Source organism: Eptesicus fuscus, chromosome 6, assembly GCF_027574615.1.
Source record: "Eptesicus fuscus isolate TK198812 chromosome 6, DD_ASM_mEF_20220401, whole genome shotgun sequence".
Classification (NCBI taxonomy): Eukaryota; Metazoa; Chordata; class Mammalia; order Chiroptera; family Vespertilionidae; genus Eptesicus; species Eptesicus fuscus.
The window spans coordinates 75,188,788-75,206,166 of NC_072478.1; the positions used below are offsets into that span (position 1 = coordinate 75,188,788).

Here is a 17,379-nt window from a genome sequence, read left to right on the forward strand (position 1 = left end):
GTTTTGAAGTATCAGAGAAATGAGCCACTTGTGGCATCTCTAGTAAATTGCCTCCAATGATGAGAGCCTGAGATTGGCACTTACTCAGTATTTTGCATTCACAGCTTCAGCTACCCACAAACAGTTTTTTTGTTTTGTTTTGTTTTGTTTTGTTTTAAAAGAATCTAGGTGTCCTAAGGGCCCACAGCAGAGTCTTCCAAGACTCCACAAAATATCACACTGGGAGACTGCTACAGGCCTTGTCGATTAGGCACTTGTTTGTTTTAAGACAATTCTTTTAATTTTAGATCCTTTTTTCCCCTCTCTTTTCTGTGACAACTGGTCCAGGACTCTTCAATGATTTTGTTTGTTTGTCTGTTTTGTTTTTAAATCATAACTTGGTGCATTCTAGGTAGAAAGTCTACATTTGAATACATTTTTAAAAATTACTTTTAGAAATTTCGGTATGAAAATGTTGCTTTAAGGTCATTCTGTGTACAAGTAACTTTTAAAAAAAATCTTTAAAAAAAATTCTTTATTGTTTAAAGTATTACATATGTCTCCTTTTTCCCTCATTGACCTCTCCCCAGCCATTACCACCCCCAGCACATGCCCTCACCCCCCTACTGTCTGTGTCCATGGGTTATGCTTATATGCATGCATACGAGTCCTTTGGTTGATCTCTTACTTCTCCTCCACCCCCACCTCCCCTCTGAGGTTGGATGGTCTGTTCGATGCTTCTATGTCTCTATATCTATTTTTGTTCATCAGTTTATGTTGTTCATTATATTCCACAAATGAGTGAGATCATGTGATTTTTCTTTCTCTGAATGGCTTATTTTGCATAGCATAATGCTCTCCAGGTCCATCCATGCTGTTGCAAATGATAAGAGTTCCCTCTTTTTTACAGCAGTGTAGTAGATGTACCAGTTTTTTAAATCCATTGTGTAGATGTACCAGTTTTTTAAATCCATTCATCTGCTGATGGGCACTTAGGCTGTTTCCAGATCTTAGCTATTGTAAATTGTGCTGCTGTGAACATAGGGGTGCATATATCCTTTCTGATTGGTGTTTCTAGTTTCTTGGGATATAGTCCTAGAAGTGGGTCAAATGGGAGTTCCATTTTTGACTTTTTGAGGAAACTCCATACTATTCTCCACAGTGGCTGCACCAGTCTGCATTCCCACCAGCAGTGCACGAGGGTTCCTTTTTCTCCACATCCTCGCCAGCACTTGTCGTTTGTTGATTTGATGATGATAGCCATTCTGACAGGTGGGAGATGGTACCTAATTGCCATTTTGATTTGCATCTCTTGGTTGATTAGTGTCTTTGAGCATGTTTTCACATGTCTTTTGGCCTTCCTTATGTCCTCTTTCGAAAAGTGTCTATTAGGTCTTTTGCCCATTTTTTGATTGGATTGTTTATCTTCTTTTTGTTAAATTGTATGAATTCCCTATAAATTTTGGAGATTAAACCCTTATCTGATATAACATTGGCAAATATGTTCTCATGTTTGCAAATATGAACCCATGCTGTGGGCTCTCTTGTTTTGTTGATGGTTTCTTTTGCTGTGCAGAAGCTTTTTATTTTGATGTAGTCCCAAATTTTTAATTTTCTCCTTAGTTTCCATTGTCCTTAAGAGCTGTATTGGTAAAGATATTGCTTCGACATCTGTCTGATATTTTGCTGCCTATGGATTCTTCTAAGATTTTTATGGTTTCCCATCTTACATTTAAGTCCTTTATCCATTTTGAGTTTATTTTTGTGTATGGTCTGAGTTGGTGGTTTAGTTTCATTTTTTGTGTGTATGTATCTGTCCAATTTTCCCAACACCATTTATTGAGGAGACTGTCTTGACTCCATTGTATGCTGTTGCCTCCTTTGTCAAATATTAATTGAGCATAATGGCTTGGGTCAATTTCTGGGTTCTCTGTTCTGTTCCATTGGTCTATATGTCTGTTCTTGTGCCAGTACCAGGCAGTTTTGAGAACAGTGGCTTTGTAATATAGTGTGATATCTGGTATTGTGATCCCTCCAACTCTGTTCTTCTGTACAAGTAACTCTTAATATTGTAGCCAAATCAGTTTACTTCATGAGTGTTTGGAGAGTCACAAAGTATTTTTTGAATTGATGAGTGAGTGTCTACTAGGCATTAGTAGCTCTTTGTTATATGACCTATGAAATAACAGAAGCCTTGCAAGGTTAGGGGTTAGTAACCCCATTCTGCTGATGGTGGAAACTGAGGGATGTTAAGGAACCTTCTCAAACTTACAGAGGAAGCAGGCAGTGGCCATCCTTCCAAGGCCAGGCTTCCTATCCAAAGACCACAGCTCTTCTTCTCTAACTCAAATCTGTATTTTAAAAGGCTGTGAATACTTCAGGATGTGGATTGCAATTGTTTTTGCAATGTCCTAACCCTTTGAATGAACAACTCTGTGTTCAAAATTAAGTCTGTTTCTTTGTTATGTTTAGAAAAAAAATGTTTATTTTGGAGGTTTTAAAGAGGGCTATGTGTTCTTAGCATATTTTGAAGAAAAGGGTAGCCAGCTACTGATAGGAATTTGACTTGTAAATTGCTACATGTTGTCTTCCCCAGGCCCTGCCTTGAAAGCGTTAGTTTATACTACTTGGTTGATCAATTATTTGTCCTACATTGATTACAGATTGGAGTTCAGCCTCTATCTAGAATGGAAAGTCACTACCAGTTAGGTCTGCAGAGACCAGCTGGAAACTTTACTCTGTGAGTCAGAACTCGACAGAGAGAAGATAAACTTGTCCTATATTGAGAGACCCCAGCTTTCTGAGCTACTGACCATACAGCTGGGGATACAGATGTGTGAAAGAGAGGGCCATTGTAATTCTGAGTGTCTTAAAGTATGATTTTGGTATGTGAGCTTGAGAATGAGTCTTCTCCATCTTCCTAGTTGTTTAAAACTGCAAGCTTTAAATAGAAGGGTTTTAACATTTATGGATTACTCATGCACCACAGAGATCAGCCAGGCCTCTCCATCTTACAGGAATGACATCACTGTGTTACATTTATATGGTATGTTTAGCTTGTTAATAAATACAACATTTTTTTTCTGATTGCATTATGTCTTATAATATGGAAAACAGAAAAGTACAAAAAAGAAAAATATACCTGTAATCTTTCTGCTCAGTTAAAAATAATATGTGTGAATATGTATTTTGTGAATATGTATATAATTATATATTTGGGGTCATATCGTAGATGTCTTTTGCTCAGTTACTTTTTCACATGATGTATGGTAAACATTTTCCCCTGTCAGTGAAATATTTTACTTCATGATTTTTAATGGTAGGATGTACAAGGTGTCCCCCCAAAAATGTATACACACTTTAACAGCTGATAGCTCAGTTTCGAAAAGGAAATGTATTTTAATAAACACTGCTTTTAAATTATTCAAAGTGTGTGTATACATTTTTTGGACACCCTACATTTCATTTGGACACCATAGTATTCCATTTAATGGAAAGCTCATATTTAATTTAGCCAATACCCTTCTATAGTAACTAACCATCTTCACAGATGAAGCTTTATGAGCCCACCTTTTTAAAAAATATGTGTTTATTGATTTCAGAGAGGAAGGGAGAGGGAGAGAGAGATAGAAACATCAGTGATGAGAAGAATCATTGATTGGCTGCCTCCTGCACGCCCCACCCTGGGGATCGAGCCTGCAACCCCAGCATGTGCCTGACTAAGAATCGCACCGTGAAGTCCCGGTTCACAAGTCGACGCTCAACCACTGACCCACACCGGCTGGGCGAGTCCACCTTTTCTAAATGCTCCGGGTAAATGCTGTTGATTATCACAGAGGGAGTCACACCACATTCTTCTTGCTAAAGACACTCAGGATCTTGTTGCCCATTGAAATCAGGCATAGATCCAGTTACTTGTTTAAAAACAATGTAAATAGAAATCGATGCCTAGATTGATTTGTTGAAGTTAAAAAAATCAAGCCCTTCCAGTTACTTGAAAAGGTCAGAAGGAAAATGTTATGCTATAGGGCTTTGTAGCTACTATTCTTACAGCTTAGTGCAGTAGTGTAGGGAATAGTTTCATAGAAATGCTTCTCTTTTAGAGATTTTTTTTTTCTTCAGATAAAGAAAGCTGGTTTAATTTGGGAAGAGTTACTTCATAGGAAATTAAATCTTTGTAAATCCTCGATCACATTTCCACACTTGCCAGTTCTCTGGCAAATGATGGCTTACGAATGGTTCAGGAAGGGTTTCCTAAAAGGAAACACTTTTGTGTTTTATACATATTTTTGAATTAGGTAAGAGAAACTTGTATTTTCTTTTTGTATTTGTTCTGGGTGATATTGCTGGTTCTGAAACTCTGAATGCTAATTACTTGTAGTGACTTAAAAAATTTTCACTTTGTGAGAATGTTGTCTTGGATGTGATGAATGACTCCAAAGAACTTTAAAAACATAGCCAGTGATGTGGCCAGGCGCTGGAGAGTTGCTGCTGCTTAGAGACCAGTAATTGTTACATCTTGGTTTGGTATGCTTGATGGTGTCTAATCTTGTCGTGTGCTTGGGAACCATGAAAGAATTTTCTTTTCAAGTCTCAGTGCATCATTTTTTCCAACCTTGATCAAAGGTCGGAAAACTAGTATTATATATGTACCCAGGGTATTCGTAACTGTCTTACATTCTTAATCTTTTGGATATTTGGTTGAAATATATCTACGCCTCTTAAATATTGAAAGCATAATATCCTTTAATCTATAACTGCAGAGTTAAAATAAATTTTATATGAAATATTTAGTTGTGGACTACATCTTCAACTCTTTATATGCCACAGTGGTCTTGTTTCCCCCCCTTCCATTGTCTGATAGTGAGGTCATTTTCAGTCCTCTGAGAAATTCTATTCCCAGCCAGATGCGGCTCATATATTAAAAGTAGCACCTGTGGCTAATATCACAGCAGCTTACCATAAATTTACATGGTAACTAGGATTATATCTGTCAAGACTGTTAAAAAACATCTAGATTTAATTTGATTTCCAGTATTGTAGAAGCTATCCAACATTTTGCTTCATAACTATATTTTAAAAGTTAAAAATCACTCCATTGTTAAGTTTTATAGCACTCCTAGTGCCCATTAAGTTGATTTGTTCAATGGAGGTCAGAGTAAAGCAACTTGGCTACATTAAGATCGGAAACCAACCCATTTGTGACAAATTTAGTCCTTTTGTGTGAATCTTCTCAACGTCTCTGCACTGATTGGATTCAGGTGTAGCTTATGTCAGTAGCATTTAACCTCAAAAGAATGAGCAATGTGATTGGGTTGTTGTAAATTATGGAGCATTTTGCCTTTGCTTGTTTAAACCTAACTGTTGACTGTGCTGCCCATGCCTGACTGTTCCATTGCATCTGCCTATAAACGAGTAGTTGGTATTAAAGACATCTTGGAAAATGGGGTACGTGCCCTCGTCCCTTTCTCTCCTTTATGTGACCCTTCCTAAACTGTTTTATTCCCCATTATCCTTTGAGTCATCTCCCACATGTTATGATTTGCACACCTGCAGTTATAAAATTATTCCAGGGTGTCATTATATCATGTTGTTCACCAACTTTCCAGCATTTATGAATATAATAATGATTCATCGTAAATCAAGATAATTTACAAGTTATAGGGAATCTGCTCCTACAAATAAGAATTGAATGATTAATTTCTTTGGTGTCCTCCCATTTGAACATTGGTCCTTAAAAAGAAACTGGTAACATATTTGTGAAAAGTAACTTACAGTCCAGAAGTGAATTAAAGTATAAGTTCAACCTTCAGGACATTTAGTATTTTAAGACATGTAAACAAATATAAGCCAACTAAGAAGCAAGCAACATCTTTTTCATAATCAGTAGTTGTAACTGCCTTAGCAATAATCTTGCTCCTGAGAGAGAAAATCGTAAGTGTTGGCACTGAGGGTAGGACAGCATGCAGTGTCTTAGCTTGGGGCCCAGGACCCTGCGTGGGCATATCTGCTTTAAGGTGGAACTCTGTGTGGAGGCACTTTCTCTCTGTTGACCATCTTTCTGGAGTTAAGTTCATAAGCTTCTTTGAGCCCGAGGCTCACCAAGGAAGTGGAACAGTAGCCAAGAATTACTATGTTGAAAGGGTTGTGGTGACGGAAAAAACGATTAGGAGTGAGGCCAAAATTATAGTTATATGTACTTAGTGTGTTACCAGGTGTAATTAATCACTTAACGGTACAAGAAAATACCTATTAATGACCAATTTGGAGCCTTGTAAAATATTTTTTTTCTGAATTATGACATCTCTTTTGCATTTGTGTACATAGGATAAATTCAGCTCCTGGGGAACATAGGTGTCCTACTGTGAATCTATTGCAGTTTCTACTCTATGGATGTGCCCAGCACCAGCCTCTCACAGCCTTTCTTTCTTTTTTTTAAATTTATTTTTATTGTTGAAAGTATTACAGATGTCTCCCCCTCTCCCTATTTTTGTTTAACCCTCACCCTAAGGTATTTTTTCTGTTGATTTTTAGAGAGAGTGAAAGGAAGGGGAAAAGACAGAGAGAGAAACATCAATTGGTTGCCTCCTGCACACGCCCCAACCAGGGCTGAGGACCGAGCCTGCAACTGAGGTACATGCCCTTGACTGGAATGGAACCCGCCAACCTTCAGTCTGCCGGCCAAAGCTCTAACCACTGAGCCAAACCGGCTAGGGCCAGGTGTCCCCTTTTTCTCCCCATTGACCCTCCTCCTCCCCAGGTCTTCACTCCACTATTGTCTGTGTCTATGGGTTATACATACAGTATATGCACATAAGTTTCCTGGTTGATCTCTTACCCCCCCCCCCCCCCGGCTACCCCCCTCCACACCCTGCTTCCCTATGAGGATCCTCAGTCTATTCCATGCTTCCATGTCTCTGGATCTATTTTGTTTGTCAGTTTATTTTGTTCATTAGATTCAACATATAACATGTGATACTTGTCTTTTTCTGATTGACTTATTTCACTTAGTATAATACTCATCAAAGGGTAAGAGATCCTTTTTTACAGCTGCATAGTATTCCATTGTGTAAATGTACCACTTTTTTTTAAACCACTCATCTACTGATTGGCACTTGGGCTGTTTCTAGCCTTTCTTGATTGCTTCCTACTCTATCTCCTTTACTTCTTACCTGGTTTTCATGGATGACCTTTCTGCCCTCTCTACATTATAAACTCCTTGGGGGGCAGGGACTGTGTGCCAGGGCCTGGAGCCCAGGAAAAGCAGCAGATTGGTAAATGTATCCCATACTTTCAGAAACAGACAATTAGGAAGATTCTGAATCTTCCAAATACATGAAAGGTTTCAGGTCCTTTATAGTATGGAAAGCAGAAACATAAGAAATTGATACTTTGTTTTGCTGACCAGATTCTTCTCAGTCTTTCATTCCATTTGTTAGCTCATGTGTGATTTTGTTTCTAAAGATGTCAGTTGACATTCTGAAGGGAATAGGAATCATGAGTTTGCTGGTGATGAGGCTATCCTTGCCATGTAAGCATCTTCATGATCCCTGGATTTAGCCTCCACAGGGTCAAGGAGCGGCATCTGTCCAATAGCCAAAGACACAACCTTAGAAGGATGATTTTGAGAACAGAAATAAGACTTATTTTTTTTAAGACTTATTTTGGAAGACCTACTCATTTCCAGAGAAATATTATTTCTCCTCAACTCAGAAATGCGTTAACCCTAAAATAATCATTGACTTGAAGTACCTAGTACCAGCTTTTATCACTCATTAATGCCATATTACCTTAACTGGTTTAGATATAGGAGAAATTGTTACTTTAAAGCCAAATGGACCAATTTTATGGCACTAAATATGTATAAAGTATTTTTATATTCCTTTGCTTGTAAGATAATATTTAGCTTGGTTCTTTCATAAGTAACATCTTGCTGAAAAATGGAAACTGATATTAACTGCATTTTTATTTAGATTTTGTATTATCCCATGTAACATAGTATTATGTAATTGGTTTTTCAGATTATGGTATTTGAGTAAAGTATTTCTTCTAATGAAATCCTCATTTGGCTATTATAGTTGCTATTGGATAAACATACATTAATTTTACATAAAAAAATTCATTATATCAACACACATTTATTTTTTAAATACATGCAGATTCTCCTTCATTAAATTATTAAAATAGGTTTTGAAAAAGGAGACATATGTAATACTTTCAACAATAAAGAATTTAAATAAAAAACTTAAGTTTTATTTAAAAAATAAGAAACTTATAATGAGACCATGTCATAACTCTAAGACTGCATTTATTCTGGACTGTAATTAAGAATGGGTTCTGCTGGTAAATGTTGGGAAGAGGCAGAGAAGAAAGTTACAATACATTGCCTATTTACAAATTAACCATTACCTGCCAAAAGCACATCAGACCCACACAACGGACATCCGCTAATCCAGTGGTTAGCCGTTCCGGGCTCTAATGCACACTGTTTTACACGTTAACGGTTTTGAAGTTCTAGCCAAAGCTGACCTTTCACATGTGCTCCTTTCACAGTAGGAATCTCCACTCACTGCTTCCTGTCAGAATGGATTATGCTGACACAGCCCAGGGCTCACTTTGGCTGCAATTAAGTTTTTGATCAGAATTATTTTGTTCACAAACAATCACATTTGTTAAAATGTTACATCTGCCCTGAAAGCCACTGGCAGCCTCTCAGTTTATCAGTGTGATGTGAGTTTAATTCTTCATTTGTTTTTCATAAAATGGTAAACCATCTTATATATGTTATTTAATATTTTTCTTTTGCTGGTTTCTGCCTTTCATTTCATTGGGTTTGGAAGGAAACTATGTCTCAAAAGTAGTACGAATCTGCTCGTAGACTTTGGGAATTTGAATGGAATGGTTTTCAGTGCAGAATGAAATTATCCAGTTGAGCCAAGACTCAAATATTATTTTCAAAAATTGTTAGTGGTGGTTCTGTTTCTCACACGAGGAAACGTTTTAGCTTTGTGAGTATGGGGGTTCGAGGTTTGGTTTTTGGTCTGTAGTTCCTGTAGTCTCCATGCCTACAATGTTGCTGTTTTTCAGTATTTATCATAATGCACGTCTCAGGATCCATCACTATTGCCATTGACTTTGGGTACCAGAACTGAAACCAGCAGCGGCTTTATTAGCCTTGCCTTTCATGGTTCTTTGACTAACTTTTAAAAGTCATTTTCTTACTAAGGAATGGCAGCAGAAATATACTGAAATAGCTTTGTGGTTGACTAACCATTTTGTCTATAATATGGTGGGATCAGTGGGACTTTTTAGTTTTATAACCGATTTTCACTATCTGTCGAGTGCCATCACACTTTTGTGAACCCTCTGACTTTGGAGAAGAAGAGACTGTTGACATGGTTGTGTTGTGTGTTGGGGGATACTTTGGGAGCACAAGATTAGAGTATGACAAAATAGAAATTAGCCTTTGGCTTAATTTTGTGTGAGAGTAGAGGCTGGGAGGCTGGTGCTGAGGTAGTGCTAGGGGGGTAGGAGGGAAGGAATACAGTTAGGAGGTTGTGAAGTTAGGAATGCTTGAATGCTGTCTGAAATTCAAACATTAAGTCTAGAAATTTTAATTATATATATATATCTATATATATATATATATATATATTGCTATTAAAGAAATTTATTACCCTTTTAAAAAATTACATTAAAACTCAAATCATTTCCCGTTTATTTTGAAGTAATCAAAGTCATTTATTGCTAACTCACAGAATTACAAGTGGCAAAAGAAAGATGCCACAACAAAAAAAAAATATTTATTTAGCTATAATTTTTTTTTAAAAAAAATCCCCATTTATTTCAGAGAGGAAAGGAGAGGGAGAGAGAGATAGAAACATCAATGATGAGAGAGAATCATTGATCGGCTGCCTCCTGCAAGCCCCCTTTTGGGGTTCAAGCCGGCAACCCAGGCATGTGCCCCACACTGGAATCGAACCTGGAACCTGGGACCCTTCAGTCTGCAGGCCAATGCTCTATCCACTGAGCCAAATCGGCCAGGGCTATTTAGCTATAATTTTTAAGCTTTTTAATAAAGTAGGGCTTACCCATACTTCTAAAATCCAAAGGCTTTCCTTAAATAAATAATATAAATACTGTCTATGTTAATTTAACCTTCATTTTCTCTATTTCAGATTTGTGAGCAGATTTAAAAATAATTAAATCCATTACTGTAATTTTTTAGCCTTTAAAAATATTATATTTGGAATATACCTAACCATATTTACCATTTAAAGGAAATGTATTTATTTATTTATTTATTTTTTTATAATTTTTATTTTATTTTTATTATGGTACCACATAATTGTCCTCATCCCCCATTCCCACTCCAAACCCCTCCCCATGTATGCCCCCACCCCCCTGTTTAAAGGAAATGTATTTAAAGAAAATACTGAATAATATTGAATTTTGAGAGAAAACACCAACCTGAAACCTTCTAAAAATGGGCATATGTGAGTTTCTTTTAGCTGTCATTATTCAGTACTACCCTGCCTGTTGGAAAGTGGTACACACACAGAAGGTGGCTGGACAGAATTTGTATCTTTATTACAAGTTTGTGTTAATGTAGTTGTTGATTTTCTTATATTCAGATTTTATTGTTTTTGTTGTTTTTTTGAGATTTTGAAATTTTTAGAACTTTGTACTCGTAACTTGTTATGCTCATGTGTTATGTATGGGACATCTCCTGGGTCATAGGAACCTCCATCATTGTTGAAGCAAGTTTTACTGAAATCTGAGGCAGTCAGGAGAAAGAGTGACCCAGAATGCCCCAGTCTGTGCAAAAAATCAGAGACCACTAAAATCCTGTGCAGCACCTACCATGTGTGGACACAATCTCCAGGCCTAAAATCGTCAATGTGTCTAAGGAAGGCAACAGATGAAACACATATGAAGGTTCAAAGGTGCTTTCCGAAAGGCTGAGACTGACATTTGTGACTTGGGGTCTGCTCTTAACAATATGTGAAACTGAAAGATAAATCGGACACTTAACTACCTTAAAGTTTTACTGAGCTTGTAAAAACACTTCTGAGGTCCTAAATAGGTCATTGATGCCAGACAGAGCTCTAGATTCTTCCCTAACTACCAGGAAAATAAAAACCCTCACTTTTTAAACAGTCTGGTTGCTGGCTAAGGGAGACCCCAGTCTGTGCTATGAGAATAATCTTCTTCTTTTTTAATCACCAGGGAATATAGCACTTACCTCTTTGTGCTGGTCATCAAGTCACACAGTGGGAGGAACCCTGCTATCATTGAGGAAGCCAAGGCTGACAGAAGATGAACTATGCAGGGTAGGAGTGCTAGGCCTGTATATCAAATACACTCTCCCTTCTCGGTCTTTCTGTATCACAGGACTATTTGAGCACTTTTCTGTAACATTCTGCATGGGCCCGGAGAGATTTAATGTCAAGGCAGAACACCTCTTTTGTACAGAAAATTAAGATTAAAAATTGTAAGCCAGGGGATTTTTCTGAGCCAGGGGATTTGGGTCAGGTAACTGCTACAGCTCCTGCCAGTCCCAGCCCTGTTGGTCTCAGGAAGCATGGCTGTCGAGACCAGCAGTCGCCAACCTTTTGGACCTCACAGACCATTAGTGGTCTGCGGACCACCAGTTGGCGACCACTGCTCCAAAGGTTTCCTTAAACCAGTGGTCGCCAACCTTTCGGACCTCATGGACTACCAGTGGTCCGCAGACCACTGGTTGGCGACCGCTGGTCTAGACCATGCTTTCAGAGACACCCCCAAATTATTTCTGACCTCATGCCACTCCCTGTATTCACAGCTCGACTTATTTTTTGTTTTTAGATTTGCAACTGGTCATAATTCTCAAGGTTGCAATGAAGAATGCATCTCAGACACCAGGGGAGGCATGGCCCCAGGTTTGCACTGGGTACTTGAGGAAGAGATTAGGCAGGCTATCGGGTAATGGGGACTTTGGCCTCATTATGAAACTCCACCAGTATCATAATTTGGAGAAATTAAAGTGAAGATCACTTCAAGGTACAGTTGTCCCTTGGTATTGTAGGGGATTGCTTTCAGGACCCCTACTGGGTACTAAAATGGTGGATGCTGAAGTTCCTTATATAAAACTAGAGGCCCCTTGGCATAGCCTGTGGGGATCGGGCCAAAACCGGCAGTCCAACACTGCCTGCCGCTCCTGCCTGCTGCTCCTGCTCATCCCGGTCCCACTGCGCCTGCCGCCACCACCACTCGGTAGGCTCGCTGCCACTCCGCTGTGGTATCCGGGCTGTGGCGGCCAGCTGTGAGCCCTGTGTCTGGCGCCCGATGGTCAGCTGAGCAGCATTCCCGCTGTGGGAGCGCACTGACCACCAGGGGGCAGCTCCTGCGTTGAGCGCCTTCCCCCTGGTGGTCATTGCATCATAGCGACCAGTTGACCGGTCATTCGGTCGCTTAGGCTTTTATATATATAGATGGCCTATGAACAAGACGTGAGGTGAACAATACTCAAATGAGTGCTGGAGAGAGATGGAGGATCTGTGAAATGTCAGGAGGCTATAGCAGAGTACGCCTACACATCATTCATGTGGATTCAGGGTAGTGCTTGGTGAGTGCGAATTCAGATTTTGCCTTTTGAAACTTTCTGGTTTATTTTACTTTATTTTATTTTTTAAATATATTTTTATTGATTTCAGAGAGGAAGGGAGAGGGAGAGAGAGATAGAAACATTAATGATGAGAGAGAATCATTGATTGGCTGCCTCCTACATGCCCCACACTGGGGATCAAGCCCACAATCCAGGCATGTGCCCTGACTGGGAACTGAATCATGACCTCCTGGTTCATAGGCCGATGCTCAACCACTAAGCCACACCAGCTGGGCATGAAGTTGTTGTTTTTGTTTTTTGTTTTTAAATTATTAAATGTATTGGGGTGACAGTGATTAATAAGATTATATAGGTTTCAAGTGTATAATTCTATAATGAATCATCTGTATATTGCATTGTGTGTTCACTACCCAAAGTTAAATCCCCTTCCAGTCACCATTGACCCCTTTAGCCTCTTCTACTTCCCCCACCCCTCTTTTTCTCTGGTAACCACCATACTCTTGTGTCTTTGAGGCTTTTGTGTGTGTGTGTATGTGTTTGTTATTGTTAGTTAATCCTCACTTGAGAATATTTTTCCATTGATTTTTAGAGAGACTAGAAGGGAGAGTATACTGGGGAGGGAGGGAAGAAGTGGGGTGGAGAGAGAGTGAGAGAAAGAGAGATCAATGTGAGAGAGACATTGATTGGTTGCCTCCTGCACGTGCCCTGACTAGAACCAGGTGTCAAACTGGCAACTCAGGTACATGCTCTTGACCCAGAATGGAACCCACATCTCTTTGGTGCTCAGGCCGATGTTCTCGCCACTGAGATACATTGGTAAGGACATGTCTATGAGTTTTAATTTGTCGATTTCTGTTTTATATCCCACATGAGTGAAATCATATGGTTCTTATCTTTTTCCATCTGACTTATTTTGTTTAACATATCAAGATTCATCCATGTCAAAAATAGTATTTTTTTTTTTTTTTTACTGGCTAAGTAGGATTCCATTTTCTTTATGCAATCATCTATCTATCAACACTTCGGTTGTTGTCATGTTTTGGCCACTGTGAATAATGCTGCAGTGAACATATATCTTTATGAGTAAATGTTTTCAGATTTTTCGGGTAGATACCCAGAAGAGGGATTGCTAGGTTATATAGTATTTCTATTTTTAATTTTTTGAGGTAGCTCCATACTGTTTAGTACAGTGCCTGTACCGATTTATGTTCCCACCAGCAGTGAATGAGGTAGCTCATTCTGGCTCCTTGACGTGCTCTCATAGTCCTTCATTGGTCCTCTCCTGGACAAATAGAGTAGGTGAGTGTGACAGATGGGTGGCATGCCCACAGTCGCACATGTAGCAGGAGAAGTATTTGAGGGTAAGAACTTGGGTCTCAGAGACGTCTACTCTGGGGATCTTTCCACAAGGCATGCTGCCTGCACATGGGATAATTTTATGACAGTGTCTCTATTGTTTCAAGTTTGGTGGGTGGAGGTTCTAACAGGTTAATTGTTATGGTTTTGTCACAGCAGATTGTTAATACCTAAACGAATTGGTTGCTTTAATAGGTACTGAGTTAAAGAGGATTTTATCATGTTGTCTAATGTTTTCACTGGACATTTAAAAGAGAATTTTAAAAAGTCTTATCATTTATTCCATAAGCCCCCAATTATACTGTTGTTCTTCTAATTTTGCCCCTGAAACTCTGCAATGTGTATTGGTAGAGAATTCAAAGAATGGTTGTTTAGAAGGCCTGGTTTAAAAAGATATATTTGGATCCATGGGTTATGCATATACGCATATAAGTTCTTTGTTAATCTCTTCCTACCCCCTCTCTCCTTCCCTCTAAGCTTTGTCTGTCTGTTCCATGCTTCTGGAGGAAGCGGGGTGGATGGAAGGAGTCAATGGGGAAAAAGAGACATCTGTAATATTTTCAGCAATAAAGATAAATTAAAGAAAATATTTTACTAAAATGTCATGGGAAAATTTAAAAAAGATACGTTTGGTATACATGCCGTCTCTTCTACATGATTAAACTATTTACATGAAATAATTCCTAAAAGAGAAAATTACCCATTCTATGTGAGATTGTGCAGCTTCTAAAAATAAAGAAGACCAGGAGCCTCATGGAAAATGAGTAGGATGTTTTCATGTTATAAGAAAGGTTCAGGATACACAATAAATAAATAAATATTATCATGACAATGGAAAATAGGGCACAGGGAAAAAATAAAAAGATATATAATAGTTTTTTTCTAAACCTCTGTAATACTTTATTTTTCTCTTGCAATCAAACTTTTGAAATGAAAACGACAGGAAACTTATTTTTGCTATAATTAACATTTAGGTAAGTAAATAGAAAAAAGTATATCCTGACATCAGGGCTTTGTCCTGAATTCACACATGGGGACTTTGGAGTTGGACATAGTTGTATTCGAATTCCAGCCTCACTTTTTATGAGGTGTGTGACTCTGGGCACGTGACTTACCTGCCGGAGCCTCAGTTCTCTCCTCTGTAAAACAGGCACGATCAACCTGTTCACGGGTGGTGCGAGTGCCTGCCCTGGACTTGTGATTTTACAAATGGCCATCATGTTTTCCCTTTCCTCCTCTGTCCACAGAACTAAGCAGTGAGAATCACTGGTATCTCAGGCCTTGAGATACACTACGATCCATAGTCATCAAGAATCAATTATGTTTAGAAGGTGCTACTTGATCAGAAAAGAGTCTATTCAGGTGTCTCCATGTAAATGATAAAATAATTAATGGTTAATGCTGAGATAATCAGAGATAGCCTGTTCCTTGTGCCTACTAGATCCTACTGCAGCTGTTATTAGCTAATATTGTCTTTTCTTGAACGTTACTGTGTATGTGAGGGCACTGTGCTGTGCGATTGCTACACATCATCTCCTTGTACCCGATGGGAATCTCAGCTGGGCCAAGTCATGTAACTTGCTCAAGGTCTGGGTGTCGACCGTGGATTCCTAACTAGATAGTCTTTCCATCTCATCGCACTGCTTCTGGTACAGTAGGTGTGTTTTTAAAATGTTCTAGTCCTCTGCAAATCAAGTAAAAATTTAAATGTTAACCACAGTTTAGCCATTGCCCTGTTGATGGACATTTAGCTTCTTTAAGATGTTCATTATTACATCAGTTCTATAACAAGCATCATTGAGTCTCCTTGAGTACAGGTGTGAGAGTTTCCTTAAGGTATAGATCCAAAAATGGGATTGTGGGATAACCCTCTGGTATACAGATTAATAAAAAATGAAGGTTCAGGATTATGAGAAGGTCAGAGATTCGGGACAGTCACATTGTAACCCAGTGATGACAAGGCTCATTGTCATCAGAGAATCCTTACCCATGCATGAGGCCAGTGTAACTCAAGGTGACTTAAGGCCTTGTGAATTCAGAGCAACATGAGTTGATTTTGAAGTGGTTCTAGAAATCTGGGAAGATACATGTAAAGTACAAAGATCATGGAAACAGTAGGGCCTCAGTCCAGATTGTAGGTGCTTTAGGGCAAAAAAGACCCTTTTATACACTTTTTACCAAAATTCACTGTTTTTAAAAAAGACATATTTAATTGATTTCAGAGAGGAAGGGGGAGGGAGAGAAAGATAGAAACAGCAATGATGAGAGAGAATCATTGATTGGCTGCCTCCTGCATACCCCTTACTGGGGATCAAGCCCAAAACCTGGGCATGTGCCCTTGACCAGAATCGAACCCATGACTGGAATTGAACCGGGGACCCTTCAGTCCTCAGGCCGACGCTTTAGCCACTGAGCCAAACTGGCTAGGGCCCAAAATTCACTGTTGATAGCACTAACTTGTTATGTCACCAGTAATACTGCAGATTTGTAATCTAGTACCTAAAATTTTTACAATTGTGTATAGTGTTATGTTAAAACCCAAGTTACTGAATGTCGGTTGTCTGAAAAAAATATTTCAAAATGATATTTCCCCTTTAATTTTCCAAATGAAAAGGCTCCACGTTGTGACAGAAATGTAATACTTGCTGTCTCCCTTCCTGAACTGACAGATACCTGTGAGACTGAAAATGGTGCTGGTCAAGTTGGCTTAGGTTCTGCACATTCCGAGGCCAGTAGGCTTGAGTTAGGATGTTGCAGTGGGGACCTCAGTGGAGCTGGAGGTGGGATGCAAATGCCTAGTCCCGTCTCTTTTCATTGTGTTTGAGTAATCTCATTGCTTTCAGTGGAGGAATCCTGTTTCACGCTGGTCTTTATGGGCAAAGATAATTACATATATTTGTCTGGGTAAGCAAATCGATAAACTTGTAATAAAGTGTATCAGACCATTTCTTTGGCAGGACTGACCAGAAGAACTTGGTGAAGCAGAGCGGTTTCCAATGGAGCATGAAGAGCTTTGAAAATTCTCCGTAATAGCAGAAACAGTATTTGAAACCACCCTTAAACAATTGTTTGTTTTCCTCTTGTCCAACCAAGTTTATAGAAATTTGGTCAGACAGGCATTTTGTTGTGATTTAGAATATTTTCAGTGAATTGTTATCTGCTGAATGCACATGTGTTTCTGCACTTTTTTTCCCCCCCACAATTGAAACTTTAAACCCTTCCCTTAAGTCTCCCTAAAAACCTCCTTGGCCAGTAAGGTTTGCATATATGAGGAGGGAGAAGGGATTTGGACCCTGGAGAAACCTCGCAGTTTGAAATGTGCCTCTGCAGTTGTGTCCCAGAAATGACCATGGTTAGTGCCGCATGGACTCTTTGTCTTTCTCTTCTACCAGAATTCCTTTCCCCCAAAGACGTTGGTTAATTTGGGCGTTTCAGCT

The 17,379-nt window shown here is 38.9% G+C and overlaps 1 protein-coding gene across 6 annotated transcripts in view; it reads left to right on the top strand.

Moving 5' to 3' along the window:
- The window catches only part of PCBD2 (pterin-4 alpha-carbinolamine dehydratase 2), a 58,595-nt gene that overhangs the window by 20,573 nt on the left and 20,643 nt on the right, over nucleotides 1-17,379 (top strand). The window contains exon 3 of one of the 6 annotated variants that reach the window (XM_028148331.2): nucleotides 11,209-11,312. The exons of the other annotated variants lie outside the window; for them this stretch is intronic. Within the exon in view, the coding sequence (XP_028004132.2) occupies nucleotides 11,209-11,312 (104 nt within the window). The remainder of the gene's footprint in view (nucleotides 1-11,208; nucleotides 11,313-17,379) is intronic. 6 annotated transcript variants of the gene reach the window in all.